The 16960-nt window shown below is 54.5% G+C and overlaps 1 protein-coding gene across 3 annotated transcripts; it reads right to left on the minus strand.

Moving 5' to 3' along the window:
* Positions 1-1101: 1101 nt before the first annotated feature.
* ITIH1 (inter-alpha-trypsin inhibitor heavy chain 1) lies at positions 1102-15842 on the minus strand. Of its 3 annotated transcripts, XM_023195550.2 has the most exons (22): positions 15702-15842; positions 15420-15440; positions 14924-15090; positions 14385-14489; positions 13837-13999; positions 13045-13158; positions 11173-11298; positions 10971-11087; positions 10101-10269; positions 9887-10012; positions 8761-8942; positions 8003-8188; positions 6798-6937; positions 6146-6300; positions 6044-6058; positions 5634-5654; positions 5181-5261; positions 4884-4997; positions 3371-3572; positions 2240-2412; positions 1532-1643; positions 1102-1382 (listed from the first exon to the last, which is right to left on the minus strand). In XM_023195550.2, the coding sequence occupies exons 1-22, from the start codon at positions 15816-15818 to the stop codon at positions 1253-1255; spliced, it is 2736 nt and encodes a 911-aa protein (XP_023051318.1). In that variant the 5' UTR covers positions 15819-15842; the 3' UTR covers positions 1102-1252. The 3 variants fall into 3 exon arrangements, with proteins under 3 accessions (XP_023051318.1, XP_023051319.1, XP_023051320.1); XM_023195551.2 differs by lacking the exons at positions 13837-13999; positions 14385-14489; positions 14924-15090; positions 15420-15440; positions 15702-15842 and adding an exon at positions 13341-13513; XM_023195552.1 differs by lacking the exons at positions 13837-13999; positions 14385-14489; positions 14924-15090; positions 15420-15440; positions 15702-15842 and adding an exon at positions 13450-13508.
* Between the last annotated feature and the right edge of the window lie 1118 nt (positions 15843-16960).

Raw genomic sequence — 16960 nt, forward strand, 5'->3', positions numbered from 1 at the left:
AGCTCGGGTCTGATAGAGGCCAAACCCAGCAGGTGCTGGTGCCTGGGTGTGGAGAGAAGAGCCCTCAGAGCTGCCATGGCTTCACTTTCTGGTTCCTGGGACGTTTTCAGTCCCGTGGCCGCTGGCACTGGGTGGCTGGCGCTGTTGCCCAATGGCTCCTCCTCACAGACCAGCAGCTGCCTGTAGAGCTTCTCCTGTCCTCTCTCATCTGGACCACTGCCCCATCCTCAAGTGCCTGGAGTTAGTTTGGGGAGAGGGACAACTCGAAATAGGGATTCTGGAGCTGCTCAAACGGCCTCAAGGGATGGCTGGGGACTTGGAGGAACCAGAGTTGTCATGCAGAGTTTAGAATTAGACGGAATCTAAGAGATCTTTGGGTTCACCCCCTTTCCATTCTATAGGAGAGGGAGATGAGGCTCCCATTGGGCAGGACTTGCCAAGCGTGACCCCAACAGCTGGCAGCTCACAGCTCTTCCTGGAGAACCCCAGGATACCTGGGAAGGTGGGCTGGCCGCCCCACAGCCTGCTGCTAGGCGCTCTGTGTTCCCAAGGCCTGGGGCAGCCTTTGAGCTCAGCATTGGTGTTATTGATCCAGGCCCTCAAAACCAGTCCTTGTTCTATCTGGTCCCTTGTGAGCCTCATTTGTAGTGGAAACTGGACAGAAACTAGCAGAGAAAAAGCAGAAAGCCTCTGGGAAGCAGTGGGTGGAGGCCTGTTCGCGTTCACACTCAGAGCTCTCTAAAGTGTGGCTCACCTCCCTACACCAGCGATGTTGCGTTTTGACTGGGCCCCAAGGCCAAGCCAAGGGAGGGGCCCTGATGGGGGTAATTCCAGGCATTTACATGAGGAGATGGTAGCATGCCACTCCTGGCCCCCTGAAATCACAGCTTCCGGGCAGGGACTGTCTCTGCCTTTGGAAAATACCAGCCTGGCTGTCAGACGTTACAAACCTTCGGCAGGGAAATGGTGTGAGCTTTCTTCCCAGCCTCTGACCTGCTTCTCCTGTCCCTGGATCTGCTGTAACCCCTAAGTCCATCTGAGGGGCAGCATCTTGGGCTGCCTCCCTGCCATCCTCCCTCCCCAAAATCAGCCAGCTCAGGGTGGACATGGCCTCTCTTTAATGGAAGTCATGAGGTGCTTTGGCACAAGGAACCAGCTTAGTTAAGGAGGTGCAGCCTCAGCAGCAGGTCAGGATGTCGTCTTCCTCCTCTGCCTTGGCCCCAGGGGAGGACAGGCATGCTGGCCAGAGGGCTCAGAAGATGTCGGAGATGATATAGTCAGTGTAGGCACCATCGATGAGTCCAGCCCCATTGTTATGAATGAACCAGCAGGACACCTCGGCCCCATGCCGCGGGTCCTTGCTGTAGTCCTTTTGCAAACCCCTGTGCAGAGACAAGCCAGCTGGGGTCACCCTTCGGACCAGTAGGGCAGCACCTCCCCAGGAAGCCCACCCATGTGACACCTAGAGGAAGACCCGCAAGAACTGCAAAGTGGCCGAGGGCAGACGTGCGTGGCAGGCAGGCTCACCCACCTGGTGACCGTGAGCCGGTGGTTCTTCACCACCATCGTGGCATCTGGCTTTGTGGGGTCGGAGCCTGGGCGGATGTCAGACACTTCAAAACCAATGGGGTGGAAAAATTGCCCTAGAAAGGCACATTGGAGACAGTGGTTACTGTCTCGGGGACTTGCTCCTGCCCTACACTCAGCAGGTACCCACTGCGGGCTTAGAGCATTGCTTGACCGCTTTTTTTCCAGAGCTTGACTGTTTCTGCTAAAAGTCCCAGTATGAAAAGCTACCTTTGGTTCACTTGCTGTAGAGAAGTAGATACATTTCTAGGTGGTCCTACCTCCTGTCTTTTAAAACGGGATCTGTCTGGGGAGAGAGGTTTGAGGGACAAGTGCCCATAGAGAGCAGTGTCTGTAGAAAGGCCACACAGGAGCAGTGTGGTCAGTGACCCACCCTACTCACAAGGTCCCTGGGAACCCTCTGGGCCTTTCTTTTTGCGATCAGACCTCTGCCCTTCACTTGCTCCCAGGCTCACTTAAGCGTTTGTTTCACTGTGTGTGTGCTCACAGCCTCACCAAGACAGCCCCTCAGACGGCTCTGCGCCTTTGAGGCCACACTGGAGGTGGGCCTGTCCTGGTGCCCAGCTATAGAGCTGACCGGTGGCCCCAGGTCCCACACGTTCTCTGGCTTCAACACCCTTCCCCACAGCCCTGCCAGCCTGGCCAGCCGTACCCAGCAGCCCATGCGTCCGGGCTGACATCCGATGACTGTCCAGCACATAGAAGCCCAGGAAGTCCTGGTGGACGGAACTCCCCTTCCACACTCGGTGCAAAACAACCTCAAAGGTGCCGCCGTCGTCCACAGACACCACCAGGTTCCTCTTCTTATTGATGGTCACCACCACCCTGCAGGGCCAGGTGGCCGTGAGGGCAGGTGCGGCTGCTCTGCATCCCTCTCCATTCGGCTGCCCTTGTCATCTGGGACCCAACCCTTATGACCACACCCCCACCCCATGGCCTTCATCCCCAGATGGCCGGCTGTTACCTGTTCCACACCCCTTCCACATGTTGCTATTGTGCATAGGGCCCTCGCAATGTGCCAGACCCTGTGCTAAGTCCTCTATGCAAACTGCATCATTCAGTTCTCACTCTGAGCCTGTGAAGTCCAAGGCTCAGAGAGGTTAAGTAACTTGCCCAAGGTGGCACAGCTGGTAAGCAGAGGAGCCAGGACTTGGACTTCAGGCTGTCTAACATCAGAGTCCGTGTTCTCTGACTCCCACTTGTCACCTGTGACTTCCATAGCAGACTCTCCCCACCTCTTCCTACACCTCTGCTACCAGCATTGCTACCAGCATTGCTCTGGTGCTCAGCAGAGTTTGTTGAATGAATGAATGAGTAAAGGAAGGAAAAATCATGAGACAACGCAGACTAAGACAGATGAGAAGCCCAGAGAAATCTGGAGTTCAACAGAGGAAGAGAGCAGGAGGGCTGAGGGGAAGAGGTGGCCTCTTTGCTGGGCCTGGGAGGATGAGCTGGCTTTGTTTGGTGGAGACGTGGATGGCATTCAGAGCTAAGATGCAGTGGGAACACAGATGCCATGCAGCCCAGAGGACTGGACATGCAGCCCAGAGGACTGGTCCAGAGGCTGGTCCTCTGGGTCCAGCCTCTGGACCCAGAGGACATATCCAGGAACCAAGGGAAATGGAGGACTGGGTGGCCCATGGAGACTGACATGTCTGCACAGGCCACATGGGCGTCACCCACAGACATGGCTCAGGGTCGAGGGCCCTGCAGACTCAGACAGCAGCGTCCGGGGCCCAGGCCACACCTCCCCCTGCTTCTTGCCCAGGCCCTGGCAGGTTACCCATCCTGCCGCAGCACAGCCTGGTCCCTCCAGGAAAACACAGGCCCACCAGAGCCGGGGTTCAGCGTAATGTTCTGAGGAGTCACTTCCAACTGAAAGGCCGTGGCAGGGTTTGCGATTCCCAGCCGCCCAAAATACGTGCCGTCATGCTGCCCAGGGCTCCTGGCCTTGTTGCCAATGAGCTGCCCGTTCACTGAGAAGCCTGCAGTGGAGCAAGAGAGCATCCAGGTTGGGAAGGGGCCTACCTGGCTTTGCTCAGCAGGATTGTGCCTCCTTCCTAAGAGGCCCCTACACTCTGCCTGTGCCACTCCGTCTTTGAGAGTCTCCTGCCTCGGGGTCTCCAGGTCTGGTCCTACACACAGCACCACCTCTGCTTCCTCTCCACCCCTCCTGCCATGCCAAATATCCCATACTCAGCTTTTGATTCTGGGTCTTAACGGAGATCTTGCCTCCCTGAGGACAGGACCCAGCCTGCTCCTTCTCTGGGGCCCCAGCCCCTGACACAGGGACAGGCTCCCATCGTGCTGGAAATGCATTGTGGGACCTCTTCACAGAGGTCTCCGCTGACCTGGGCAGCCACAGAGCCCCCTCCCTACTCTCACTCTGCCAACCTAGCACATCTCATGCTCTGAAATGATCATCTCAGAACGTGTTCACCAGTTTGTCTTCCCCTTCCCTAAACTCTATGAAAGCAGGGACTATCTTGGCTCCCACTGCGTTCCCAGCCCCTCACTGGTGCACAACAAACACTTGCAGATGGGTTGAGTGGCCAGGGAGGTAGGGGGACAGGAGGGAGCAGGGCTGAGATAAGGAGAGGGAACCATTCCCCATCACCAAGGCACTGCTGGGAGAGAGGCACTTGGAGGCTCTGCTCAGCCGTGCTTCGTGGGGAAGGTGGGGCAGGACCTTGACATATTTGCAGGACCCAGTATGAAATAAAAAGGAAGGGCCCCTTGTTTAAAAAGCGTTAAGGGTTTCAAGGCGGCAACGGAAGAACATTAAACCGGCTGGGCACGGCGGCTCACACCTGTAATCCCAGCACTTTGGGAGGCTGAGGTGGGCAGATTACCTGAGGTCAGGAGTTCGAGACCAGCCAGGTCAACATGGTGAAACCCCATCTCTACTAAACATACAAAAATAAGCCAGTCATGGTGGCATGCACCTGTAGTCCCAGCTACTCAGGAGGCTGAGGCAAGAGAATCACTTGAACCCAGGAGGCAGAGGTTGCAGGAAGCAGAGATCACACCACTGTACTCCAGCCTGGGTGACAGAGCAAGACTGCCTCAAAAAAAAAAAGTCCCTGTGTGCCTACTCCAGTCACATGCCCATGAAGCTGGCCCTGTGCAGACACAGCCAGGAGGATGGGGTGGGAAGGCAGCAGGCACAGCCCAGCCAGGTAGATGGTGCCCAGGCAGAGGGCAGTGGAGGCCTTGGCCACAGTCCTGTTTGTGGCTGAATGTTGAGGGCAGAGGAGCCCTGGCCCTGTCTGGCAGAGGCGTGATGCCCACCATACCTGTGTTGGGGTCTTGTACCAGACTCAGGATCACACCAGGCTCCTCGTTGATGTTGAAGCACAGAGCGTCCTCTTTCTGGGGCACGTGGATGATGAAGTGAGGGTCCGTGTCCACTGGGGGCACAGCATGGAATTCGTTAGATTGGACATCGGGCAGATGGGGCTGGCCAGGGGCTGGGGTTCAGCTAGGTAGGTCCCAGAAAGAGAGAGAGAGAGAGAGAGAGAGAGAGAGAGATTGGGAGTCAGGCAGGGTGGGTCCCAAACAAGGGTGTCCCTCAGACCCTTCCAAGGACTCACCGCCGGTCACTCGGTCTGGCAGCCGCTGGGTATTGGAGCTGGAACGAGTAGGAGAAGGCTGCAAGGCTGACAGCACGAACGCTGATGGAAAGGGAGTGGCATTTAGAAGCGGGGCAGCCAGGCCTTCCCTGGAGCTGCTGATCCCTCTGATGACTCTTTCCTCATTGGTGGGGTTAGCCTGAGGCCACCAAGCAAGGATGTCCACTCAACATCACATGCCCGTGACTGGCTCTCGGGACACGGGAACAGAAGCTTGGCCTGGCATGTTTAACTGGCCCCCTCTCTGTCTCCTCCCACAAGGACCTCAGCTTGGGGAGGCCAGGCTGTTCCGGGGTCTGTTCTAAGGATTCCCAGTGACAGGCAGTGAAGACAGCTAGAACGGAGGAAGAAAGCCAACTGGGTAATAATCAAAGAGGTGTAGAGATGTGAATGGCCAGGATGGCTGCCACTTACTCCTCCTGGGTCCCAGCATCTCTGTAGAAGACAAAGACATACTATTGAAGGCAGTGTCACCCACGGCGCCCCACACGAAAGGCATGCAGCTCTGTTCACCACAGGCCTGGACCTAGCCCTCCCTCTGGGAGTCTCAGCCCTCCCCTGGGGTCCTGCCTTCTCACAGACATACGCTCACACCAAGAGGGGACCGGTGGAGGCTGCTGGGTGTTCAGCCTGCACAAAAGCTCACAAAGCGTGGCAGGGAGTTCGCGGTGATGTGGAGAAGGGTGGCTCAGGGGACGGAAGAAAGGGAAGGAGTGGAGTCGGGGAAGAAGAAGGATGGGGAGCTGTGTGCCTGGGGCCAGAGCACCTGCCACCTGCCCAGCCACCGAAGCCCAGAGCTGAAACTAATGCAATTTAAAACTCACCCAAAGGTGGAGAATCTGGAAGGGAGGGAAAGAGAAAAGAATTAAAGCCCCAGAGGTTTTTGGCCCACGGCCTCCCCTTCTGCAGACCCTTGCAGCCTATACCCTCTGAGGGCTTGTCGATGATGGGCTTCAGGCCGTCCTGATCCGCCATGCCCCTGATGCTCATGGAGGTCAGCGGGGTCACAAACCCATAGTCCAGCGACATCCGCAGGGCCTGGGATGACAGGTTGGCCCTCTCCTCCCCGTCCACCTTCATCCTGCATTCAAGACAGAGGCTGGCTCCAAGCCGTGACTTGCACGGCCCTCATCCTTTCACCTATCCATTCACTCAATCATTCATTCATTAATTCGACACATATGTATTAAGCCCCCATGGTATCCTGTGTAGTGGCTACGTCTTCAGGGGCCTCCAGGTTTAATGATTTCTTACAGAGATCACTTGGAGATTTGGTGGGATTGAGGGGTATGCCTCAGAGATATGCAGAGCAGTTAATAGCTGTGAGATCCGGGTCAAGAGGTCTAACCTCCCTGAGCCTCCCTGTGCTGACTGAGGGTAAATAGCAGGCTGCCTTGTGCCCTGGTGGGTCTGCCCGGACTGTTGACTGACTGGTTGATATTAACTCAGTGAGCCAAGCAGAAGAGGAAAGTAAATCTGACCTACCTGCCTGAGACCCACCCCTCCTCTGCTCACCTGCAAAGGGTGAGGGGACTCTGGGTGGTCAGTGCCCACGTGGGGCAGCTGCAGGGGCCCTACCGCTTGGCCAGCAGCTCCTGGATGGTGAGGTAGGCCCAGAGGCGCTCAACGTGGTTCTCCAGCATGTGGCCACGCTCTCGGAGCAGTTTCTTCATCTCCTCCTCATCCACTAGGCAGGTTGTACTGAATTCTTGTCCCTCCTGAGAGTTGAGGTACAGAGAGGGGCGGTGCACCATGATGAGCACGGCCCCTGGCTAGTGCTCAGGGCTCTGAGGGGTCCATTTCATCTGGTCTCTGCAGCTTCGTCCTCAGCATCACCTGCTTTCCTGAGCCTGTTCGCCTCATCCTATTCGTTCATTCTTGCCAAGCATCCTCTGTGAGCCAGGCTTGGCCTGGACCCTAGGGATCGTATGGAATGGGAGAACTAGGCCCTGCCTTGTGGAGTTTCTCTGGGGGAGGCCCATAAGCACCCAGCTGTTTCCACTATGACCCACTCCAAATGCCCACCCAGTTCTAGGCAGGGTGCACCATTCAACTTGCCACGGCACAAAAATGTGCCTCCTCCATCCAGCTACATTAACTGTGGCACCACTTCCCAAGGGCATCCTATGCACCAGCTGCTGCCTACGGGTATTATATGGATTATTCCATTTGCTCCACACAATGCTCTGGTGCAGTATGGTACAGTAAAGGAAACTGAGGCCTAGAGAACTGGACCCCTTGCCCAAGGATGCCCAGCTGTCAGGGTGGCACCAGGGTCCAGCTCAACTCTCCTTACTCAAAGCCTGAGTTCTGAACCTTTGACCACACTGTAGGGCATTGTCTGTGTTCTGGAGGGCAGGGTCCAGGTCTCACATGCCTGTCCCCACCACACACAGGTGCACATACACACATGCACTGCACCATGGCACAAAACCTGGCACACAGTAGGTGTTCGGGAAACGGTTATCAAATGAGAAGGGAGAGGTTGGTTTCTTGTTCTCTTGCACCTTGGGATGAATGATGTGAAAAATAACAATTGGTCACTGGGGGCCAAGGGACTGCAACAGATCAAGGGCCTATTGGCCCCATTCTAGCCAATCCAGCCCCCAGGATGCCTGTGTGGAGGGATGTTCAGGACTGGGGTGTATGTGGCATGACGGGGGTGAGGGCACTACTCTGGGGAAAGAGAGGCCTCTGGGGGTTGGCAGGAATGGGGAACAGTGTGGGTTTGGAGCCTCTAGGGTGCTGCCTGGCCTCTCCACCCTCCATGGCCCACCATTTACCCCATGGGCCCGCACATCAGCCTTGAAGCTGCTCTGTTTGTTGTCAGCAACGCGCCCAGCCACCACAATCTCTGAGCCTTCGTAGTACTGTTTGTGGCGGTTCTGGGTCAGGGCCAAGACGGCATCCCGGGGGTACTGCAAATCCACATCCACCAGCAGGGGTTTGGCTACCTGGCTGTAGAAACCCTGCAGGGATAGAGGTCGCAGCCTTAGAGCTGAGCATCCTGGGCCCCTGATGGGAAGCCTGCCCACAAAGTGGAGTGCTGGGAATTCCCAAGTTAGAGAAGAAATCTGAGGGTCCGAGAGGTCAAGTAGCTGGCTCGAGGTCATGCTGCTGATATTCTTTCTTTTTTTTTTTTTTGAGAAAGAGTCTCACTGTGTTGCCCAGGCTGGAGTGCAGTGGCATAATCTCAGCTCATTGCAACCTCCACCTCCTGGGCTCAAGCGATTCTCCTGCCTCAGCCTCTCAAGTAGCTGAGACTACAGGCACGCACCAACACACCTGGCTAATTTTTGTATTTTTAGTAGAGATGGGGTTTCACCATGTTGGCCAGGCTGGTCTCGAACTCCTGATCCACCCACCTCGGCCTCCCAAAGTGCTGGGATTACAGGCTTGAGCCACCACGCCTGGCCCATGCAGCTGATTTGAACTCTATGCCAGAGCTTTATCTGCTCATCTAGGCTGATGGGCAAATGGCCACCAAGGCTGGGCTCCCTATGGCATGCCATTGGAGGTACAGAGGGTTGTGAGGGGAGACCTGCAGCTGCTGGGTGGCATCACGGTCCTCGTAGATTCTTTGGGCCCGTCCGTTGTTCTCCATGGACATGACCTCCAGAAAGTTAAAGTCCACATTGTGGCCGAAACCCAGGTTGTAGAGCGGGAACCTGCCCCGGATGGCGTTGCGGACGTTCTTGAGGATTTGGGAACGGTCTGTCACCCCTGCAGCCACACACCTGGGTAGTGACGGGATGCTGGCCCACAGGCATGTGGGGCATGAGGGGGCTCTGGGGAACACTCCCTGAGGCTCAAGCCTTCCATCTCAGAGCATCTCCAGTCTCCCGGGCGTCCTGAGACATCACCTCCTCCTTGCTCTCCTGGGAGACTGCAGCAGCTACCAACAGCTCCTCACAGACTCCGCCCATCTAGGTAGGTCCATCAGCAGCAGGTCTGATTCTGCTCGAAACCCTGCCATGGCTCCTTTGCCGTGGGACCCTGCTGACCTTCCCAACCTTGTTTCACCCCGTTCTGCACAGGCCCACAGTTCCCAGGCAGGCTATGCCAGTGCACACACCCCTTTTATGACTTAAGCTGCCCCTTCTGCCTGGGATTCCTTCCTGACACTCTCTCCTCTTTCTAGACTGAGCTCAGGAGTCACCTCCTCCAGGAGGCCCTCCCAGACATCCCCCTGGGTCAGATGTCCCTTGTCTATGGTTCCACAGCCCCAAGCACCCTGTTCTTTCAGAGCCCTCAGTATCTACTCCTGGATCTCCCTCCCCGAGTAGGTCCTGGGCTCTTTGAGGGCAGAGATATGTCTTGTTCCCTTGGTATTTCAGTCCCTAGCCTCATGCTTAGCACACAGTAGGCAATAAATAAATAGTTCATTAAACCATAAACAGAAGCGTGGAATCCTGCCCATCCTCCAGGGACTCGTACAGACCTGTGTCATTTAGAGATTTCCAATTTCTCAACTCACAGAACAGAAGTACACCATGGAGCTCCCACAGACTTTGTGGTCTGAATTGTTTTTCTTAGACCAGTGCTTGACATTGCTCTGAGCCTTTCTGCCCCCTGATGGCATCTCCAATGGTTGGGTTTCCAACTTCAGCTTGCATGTCTCAGGTGACAAGATCACCACCTCCCAAGGCAGCCCCCAAGGTGCTTACCCTCTGTGGGATCGCCGTCTGTCAACATGATGAGAATTGAGGCATGGTTGCTGAGTTCTGGGAGGCTTGCCTGAACTTGGTTCAAGATCTCAATTCCCCGGAGCAAACCTCCATTCAGGTTTGTGGCTGCAAAGAAGAGAAAGCAGACCAGTGTATGCCCTTGTTCTGAAGGGACAGAGGTGACATCAAGGTGGCCTGAGACCCCCACCCTTACCCTCATCCAGGGAAAAGCGCCGCACAAAGTCTTTAGCCGCTTGTACGTTAGCCTCAGATGCTTGCACCAGTGAGCCCTTCCATGATTGCACTCGAGACCCAAAAAGAACCAGATCAAAGTAGTCTCCTGGCTGCAAGTCCCCCAGAATTTTAAGGAGTGCCTCCTTGGTCTGCAAGGACAGAACAGTCAGTAAACGGACAGGGCCCCAAGGTTGTCCCAGGACAGCACCTTCCATCAACTCCAATACCTGTTTCAGAGATCCACAGAGTGGACAAGCAGGAGGAGATAGGACAACCAGGTGACCCCGAGACAGGAGCATCCTGCCAGGCCTTGGGGTGGATGAGGGGGGTGGAGAAGGCAAAGGAACCCAGGATGGGGAAAAGAAATGATCAGGAGTTCTGGAGGGGCAGGATTAAGAGAAAGGACCCCAGGAGTTGTGCTTCTAGAATACTCCTTGTCCAGCCATGTCTACTGCACCATGGAGAGAGCACTCCAAACCCTGTGGGTAGAGAGCTATTCCCTGCTATAAGATGCCTCCCCACAGACCACCATAATTACCCCCAGCACTTGTAGTGCACAGGTTTCCTCTTCTAAGCACTTCCCCAGGGGGTAACTCCATGACCCTGTGGACACCATTGTCAGTCCCATTTTTTGCCATTGAGGAGAGGTGAATGCACTTTCTCACAACTGCACAGTGAGGAAGTGATGCTGATTCCGGAGATGCTAACCACTGGGATTTCCTGTTAAATCACCCTGCCTCTGACCAGGAGGATAAATCCCAAACCAGACTCTGGCAGCAAAACTGGCATGCGGTGAGCAAAGGGGCTGCGGAAGCTTCTGCTGGGTGAGCTGTTTCAAGCTGCAGCCTACCTGCTTCACTTTCTGGCCTCTCATGGAGCCACTGATGTCAATCACAAAAACCACATTCTTGTTCATGTTTGTCAGGTTTTGGGGGGCGAAGAAGTGGGCAAAGTGGTTATTGGCCACCTGAAATAGGGGAGAACAAGTGAGGCCACTCTCACAGCACCCCTTGCCCATCCTCTAGGTGCTGAGCCAGAAGCTCAGGGCTTACCAGGAGGTCGCAGATCTTGTCTCGACTGACATCATAGGTCACCTTGAAATGCCCGTTCAGTAAGGATGTAGAGCATGTGGGGCAGGACTGCTGCTGGCTCACAGTGGGACGGAACAGCACGTGACCCTGGAACCATCAAGAGTCTGAGCCGTTACAGGTTTGTGTAACCACAAACAGGATGTTTGCAAAGACAACATAAGAAGGTGTGTGTGTGTGTGTGTGTGTGTGTGTGTTTGCATGGGTACAGAAACGAGTTCGGTGGGCCACTCACTCACTTAGCTGTCAAAAGCACACACCTGTAGGTGGTGGGAGAGATGACCCATTGCCTTGCTTATACTCTTCTGAATCATTGGGATTTTCTACAATGAACATCATCACTTTGGGTACATAAATAAGAACAAAATAACAGCAATGTGATAGCATGGGACACATCTGTCAACTCAAACTGTTGACATCTGTCAACTCATCTGTCAACACTACAATACTGTGCTGGGAAATAAAAGCTGCCCAGGTTGACAAAGAACAGAGACTGGAAGGAAGGGTCCAGGATGGAAGCTGAGGTCTGGCTGGAGTTGGTGATGTGCTTGGGGAAGCTAGTGATGGTTTTTATTCAATACTTTCTATATTCCTGGACTTCATACATTTTTCTTTTTTTTTTTGAGACAGAGTCTCGCTCTGTCGCCCAGGGCTGGAGTGCAGTGGCCGGATCTCAGCTCACTGCAAGCTCCGCCTCCCAGGTTCATGCCATTCTCTTGCCTCAACCTCCCGAGGAGCTGGGACTACAGGCGCCCGCCACCTCGCCCAGCTAGTTTTTTGTATTTTTTAGTAGAGACGGGGTTTCACCGGGTTAGCCAGGATGGTCTCGATCTCCTGACCTCGTGATCCGCCTGTCTCGGCCTCCCAAAGTGCTGGGATTACAGATTTGAGCCATCACGCCCGGCCTGATACATTTTTCTATAAAGAAATTTTTGTTTGTTATAAAAGTAAGATAAGCTCATCAAAAAGAAGCAGAAGCAAAAGGAAGAAGCAGCAGCAGAGAAGAAGAAGAAGAAGAGGAGGAGGGGAGGAGGAGGAGGAGGTGGAGGAAGAGGAGAGAAAGGAAGGAAGATAAAATAGAATCTTGAAAAATTCTTGGGAAGAGAAGAACCCATCCCTTTGTTCCCCCACAGAAAGCAAGCGTGTTTGCTAACACTCTGAGGTGTCATATTTTGTTTAAAAGGAAGCCTTTCTAAACTGTAAGAAGTACTTCTTTTAAATGAACTGTGGTGCAGGCTCTACATAAGTGGGAACTAAAGGGTTTGTTCCTGGCTCCGGTTAGGGGCAAGTCAGGAAGCAGGGCACTACCCATCCATACAACACACTCCTCCAGGAACCTGGGGGTGGGGGTGAGCCAGGGGCTTCTGGGATTCCTGCAAATGGTGGCAAGCGAGAAGTCGTTGGGTAGGCCAAAGGTCTTTCCAAACTTATGTTTCCAAGAAACCTGAAGCTTGGAGTCCTAACCACACCAGCACATGAGGTTTATTTATGTGCTAGATGTTTCCCCGAATGCTCTTCCATGGGCGTGAGGCAGGCAAAGAGGGCACTGAGGCCCAAGCAAGCCAGCGACTCACCCTGGACCATACAGCCAGTGTGTGGTGGAGCTGGAGCTGGCTTCTTCCCCACCTCAGCATGCAGGATTTTGCTAAATTGCCCTGAGAACCAGGATTGCTGAGTTCTCCTAGGCACCAATCACATGACACCAGCCTCTCTCATCCTGAGGGCAGACCACAGCCCCTGCCTGGTTTCTCGGCTAAGGCTGTACATTCCATAAGGGGTGGGCAGGCTGAGAAGTCCCCAAAGGGACCACCACCACCCCTTTGCCATCCCATGTACCTTTTTTCCTGAGAAGGACTTCTTGATAGTTTGGGCTGCCAGTTCCTTGGGCAGGAAAGAGGCCTGGGCATCCAGCTTGCTGATCCCCTGGGGCTCGAAGATGTCCACATCGATCTGCACCATTGAAGCAAATTCTTTTTTTTTTTTTTTTTTTTTAAGATGGGATCTTGCTTTGTTGCCCAGGCTGGCCTCAAACTCCTGGGCTCAAGCCATCCTCCTGCCTCAGCCTCCCTCGTAGCTGGGATTATGGGCTCACACCACACTGAAGCAAATTCTCTACCAGGACTCCCACTCACCAAGTCTCAGCCAAGAGCCAACATGTGTCCTGGCCACCTACTGTGTGCAGCACCCACCCAGCCCTGATCACAGGGCCTGGTACTCAGTAGGCACTCCAAAGATACTGACCAAATGAAGGTGTACATGCCTGCATCACTCAACTCAGCCACTACTTAGGTGCCAGCAATAATTCCAGGCCCTCAGGCTGCGCGGGACTTTCTGGTTTACAAAATTACCTGGACATTCAGTACTTCTTGTGGTCCCTGTGGCAGTCCTGGGACCCACAGTAATCCCCCATTTAACAGATGAGCAAACCGAAGCTCAGAGATAAAGAGGAAGTTAGAGAGTTCAGGGAGTTCCCTGCCCAAGAAGAGCGCATCAGAGCTCACCCTGAGGAGTTAATCCCTGTCCCTGTGTTCTCAGGCCTGGGTGACACATGGTGGGTGCTCAACCAGTGTTGGGAGTCATGGTAACAGAGAGAGGGGCAGGACCTCTGCCCTGGGACCTGTGATCTACCTCAAAATGATGCACCAGCTGCTTAGGCTTGACTTTGATGACAATTTCATACTGCTTAAGGTTTCTCTTCAGCACTTCCTCATAGGTCAGCTGAAACGTGACCTTGCTCTGGGGATTGACGGTGAGGTGGATGGTGAATTGCTCCATAGTTCTCCCTGAGGCCCTGGATGTGCCACCAGAGGCAACAGCAGACAGACAGAGGGTAAATGACACATGAGTCCTTGTCACTTAACATGTGGCCCTCAGAATTTATTTCTCTTAGATGAGTGCTGCTCCCAGGTTTCCCTGGACCTCACAAATGTGTCAGCTGGCTGGTCAGGGTCAGGGCCCAAGATGGGGGGGCCCACTTCTCCCAGTGGCAGATCTGGGAAAAGGGCAACTGCACAGCAGCCTGTTCAGTGCACTGTGCTGGCATCTGGGTTTGAGCTGTTTGCTCACCCTTCCATCATCCTGGGCTGTTCTCCACCAAAGCCACCTTGCAGCTGTCAGCTCTGTCCTGGCTGGGGAGGGCAACCCTAGAGATGAGACCAGCAGGGCCCAGAACTCACCTGACAAGGCCGGCATTCTCTCCTGAGATAGCTGCTTTCCGGTACTGCTTCCATGCAGTCACCTTGTCCTTTATGTCTCCAATAAATGCGTTTCCATCTGCTGTACTGCATGGAGGGGAGGATACCCTCAGGAAAGATGAGCCTCCTGACCATACAGGTCCTGAGAGGGCCTGTCCATGTGAGCCCTTGGATAAGGACACCTCCTGACTGGCCTTCCACTGCCCATGGTGGAACTCAGGGGTCCATGGGCAATGAGGTGAGCAACCCAGGTCAGAGGCCAGCAAGAAGCCTCAGACGCTGACCTTGGCCCCTTGGTTTCTAGCCTGAAACATGCTGTAGGGGCCCCAGTTTGCCTCCAAGATGGGAGTCAAGCACAGATCTAAAGAGCTTCTTCCTCCTCTCAGAGCCAGGGCTGGTCTGTGGCCCTTCTAGAAGGAGGAGATGCTCTGTGCTATCTGGCCACTCCAATCCTTGTTCTTAGGCTGGGACTAGTAAGCGGCATCCCTGGGAGAGGGCATGGGAGTTGGGCAGGCACGCACATGGCAAAGTCACTGATGAAGGCTGTCTTGGGGATTTCCACGTCGAAGGCCACTTCCCTGGCTTCATTGGCAGTGTTGACCACTTGGCTGGTGACAACATAGTGGGCAAAGCGAGAGGTGACTTTGCAGTTGACTTTCAAACTCCGGATGAACACGCCATTGACAGCCTAAAGTGAGACATGAAGGAGCTGTGGACCGGGACAGAGCCTCTGTCGGTGAGGTACGTCCTGTGGTGTGGGGGCTTGGCACTCAGCTCCAGTGCATGGTGCCCAGATGCCGGAAGAACAGATCAGACCTCCCAGGAAGACCCCTGCTCTCTAGCTGAGACTGTGCTGTGGAGCATGAGGTGAGATGGGAACAAGTCCCCATTTCTAGGACCCTGGAGAGTACCCCCTGCCTATGGCCCTGACAGAGGAGTCCACCCCTGAGGGGTTGGGAAAAGCAAGCCTGTAAAAAGCGCTCCGTCACAGACCCCTTTGCTAGGACTCTTACTCACGGTGTCCACAGCCTGTCGCTTCTGCAAAACAAAATCAGGGTCAAGTGTGAGAGGAAAACTCAGGAGACTGCGGCCTCAGTTCAGGGGTGGGAGTGGAACGTAGCCTGTGTCCTCTGCCCCTTAGCCTTACCTCCTTGGTGCTGCTAGGAGGTCACCGCTCCACTCAGAAGTGGTGGAGGTGGTGGGGGTGGCCCTGGCCCCTGGAGTGGGGGTCTTGTGTCCCACCCGGGGCCTCATCCAGGTTCAGCTGCCTATTTCTGCCCTGTGGGTTTAGCCACATACCTCGCTGCTCTTGGACCTGCCTGTAGCCGAGCCCAGGGCAGGCATGGCCTGCAGGACGAGGAGAGACACCAGGTACACGCACAACAGCAGCCCCCGAAGCCCCATGGCACCATCCATGCTCTAAGGCTCCCGCTGCCCTGTCACCTCACTCAGACCAGTAATCAATACAGTGCTGGATAAACATGGATTAAACATTAGACAAGGTGCAGGCAAATATTAATGACAAAAACTGCAATGACTTTTGCACCAACCTAACACAGTTTGAAGAATCAAAATTTGGCAGTGGAAGCTTTCTGCCTGGGGTGAGGTTCCCAGCTCTGGGCGGTGTAAACTCCTGATGGGGCTCCAGACCGTGTCCCTCTGTGTAGAACTGCACTTAGCCTATGTGAACTGTGAGGACCCTCGGATGGCTCATCTCTTCCTCGGGCTGGCACAGGGCAGCACCAGTGACACGGTGACACGTCACAAGAAGCAACAGTTAAAAATAGATTTCTAAACTTCATTAGGCTTTACTTTTTTTTTTTTGAGATGGAGTTTTGGTCTTGAGTGCTAGAGTGCAATGACAGGATCTCGGCTCACTGCAACCTTTGCCTCCTGGGTTCAAGTGATTCTCCTGCCTCAGCCTCCCAAGTAGCTGGGATTACAGGTGCACACCACCATGCCCAGCTAATTTTTGTATTTTTAGTAGAGACAGGGTTTCACCACATTGGCCAGGCTGGTCTCGAACTCCTGACCTCAGGTGATCTGCCCATTTCAGCCTCCCAAAGTGCTGGGATTACAGGAGTGAGCCATTGCTCCTGGCCAGGCTTTACTTTCAAAATTCCTTTTTTTTTTTTTTTTGCCCATTTTTTTGAGACGGAGTCTCACTATGTCACCCAGGCTGGAGTGCAGTGGCCGGATCTCAGCTCACTGCGAGCTCTGCCTCCTGGGTTTACGCCATTCTCCTGCCTCAGCCTCCTGAGTAGCTGGGACTATAGGCGCCTGCCACCTCGCCTGGCTAGTTTTTCATATTTTTTTAGTAGAGACGGGGTTTCACCGTGTTAGCCAGGATGGTCTCGATCTCCTGACCTTGTGATCCACCCATCTCGGCCTCTCAAAGTGCTGAGATTACAGGCTTGAGCCACCGCGCCCGGCCTTTTTTTTTAAAGACAGGGTCTCCCTCTGTCACAGAGGCTGAAGTGCAGTGGGAGATCTTGGTTCACTGCAGCCTCGACCTCCCAGACTCAACTGATCTACCCACCTCGGCCTTCTGAGTAACT

This window comes from Piliocolobus tephrosceles, chromosome 2 (genome assembly GCF_002776525.5).
Source record: "Piliocolobus tephrosceles isolate RC106 chromosome 2, ASM277652v3, whole genome shotgun sequence".
Classification (NCBI taxonomy): domain Eukaryota; kingdom Metazoa; phylum Chordata; class Mammalia; order Primates; family Cercopithecidae; genus Piliocolobus; species Piliocolobus tephrosceles.

What these genes read in the sequence shown, in the direction of transcription:
- ITIH1 (XM_023195550.2), bottom strand. Translation starts at nt 15,818, where the DNA reads ATGGATGGTGCCATGGGGCTTCGGGGGCTGCTGTTGTGCGTGTACCTG. An exon ending in TTCATCAGTGACTTTGCCAT is followed by an intron (nt 14,490 to 14,923) that starts GTGCGTGCCTGC and finishes CCCTCCATGCAG; the next exon opens with TACAGCAGATGGAAACGCAT. An exon ending in GAGGCCAGAAAGTGAAGCAG is followed by an intron (nt 10,270 to 10,970) that starts GTAGGCTGCAGC and finishes CTGTCCTTGCAG; the next exon opens with ACCAAGGAGGCACTCCTTAA.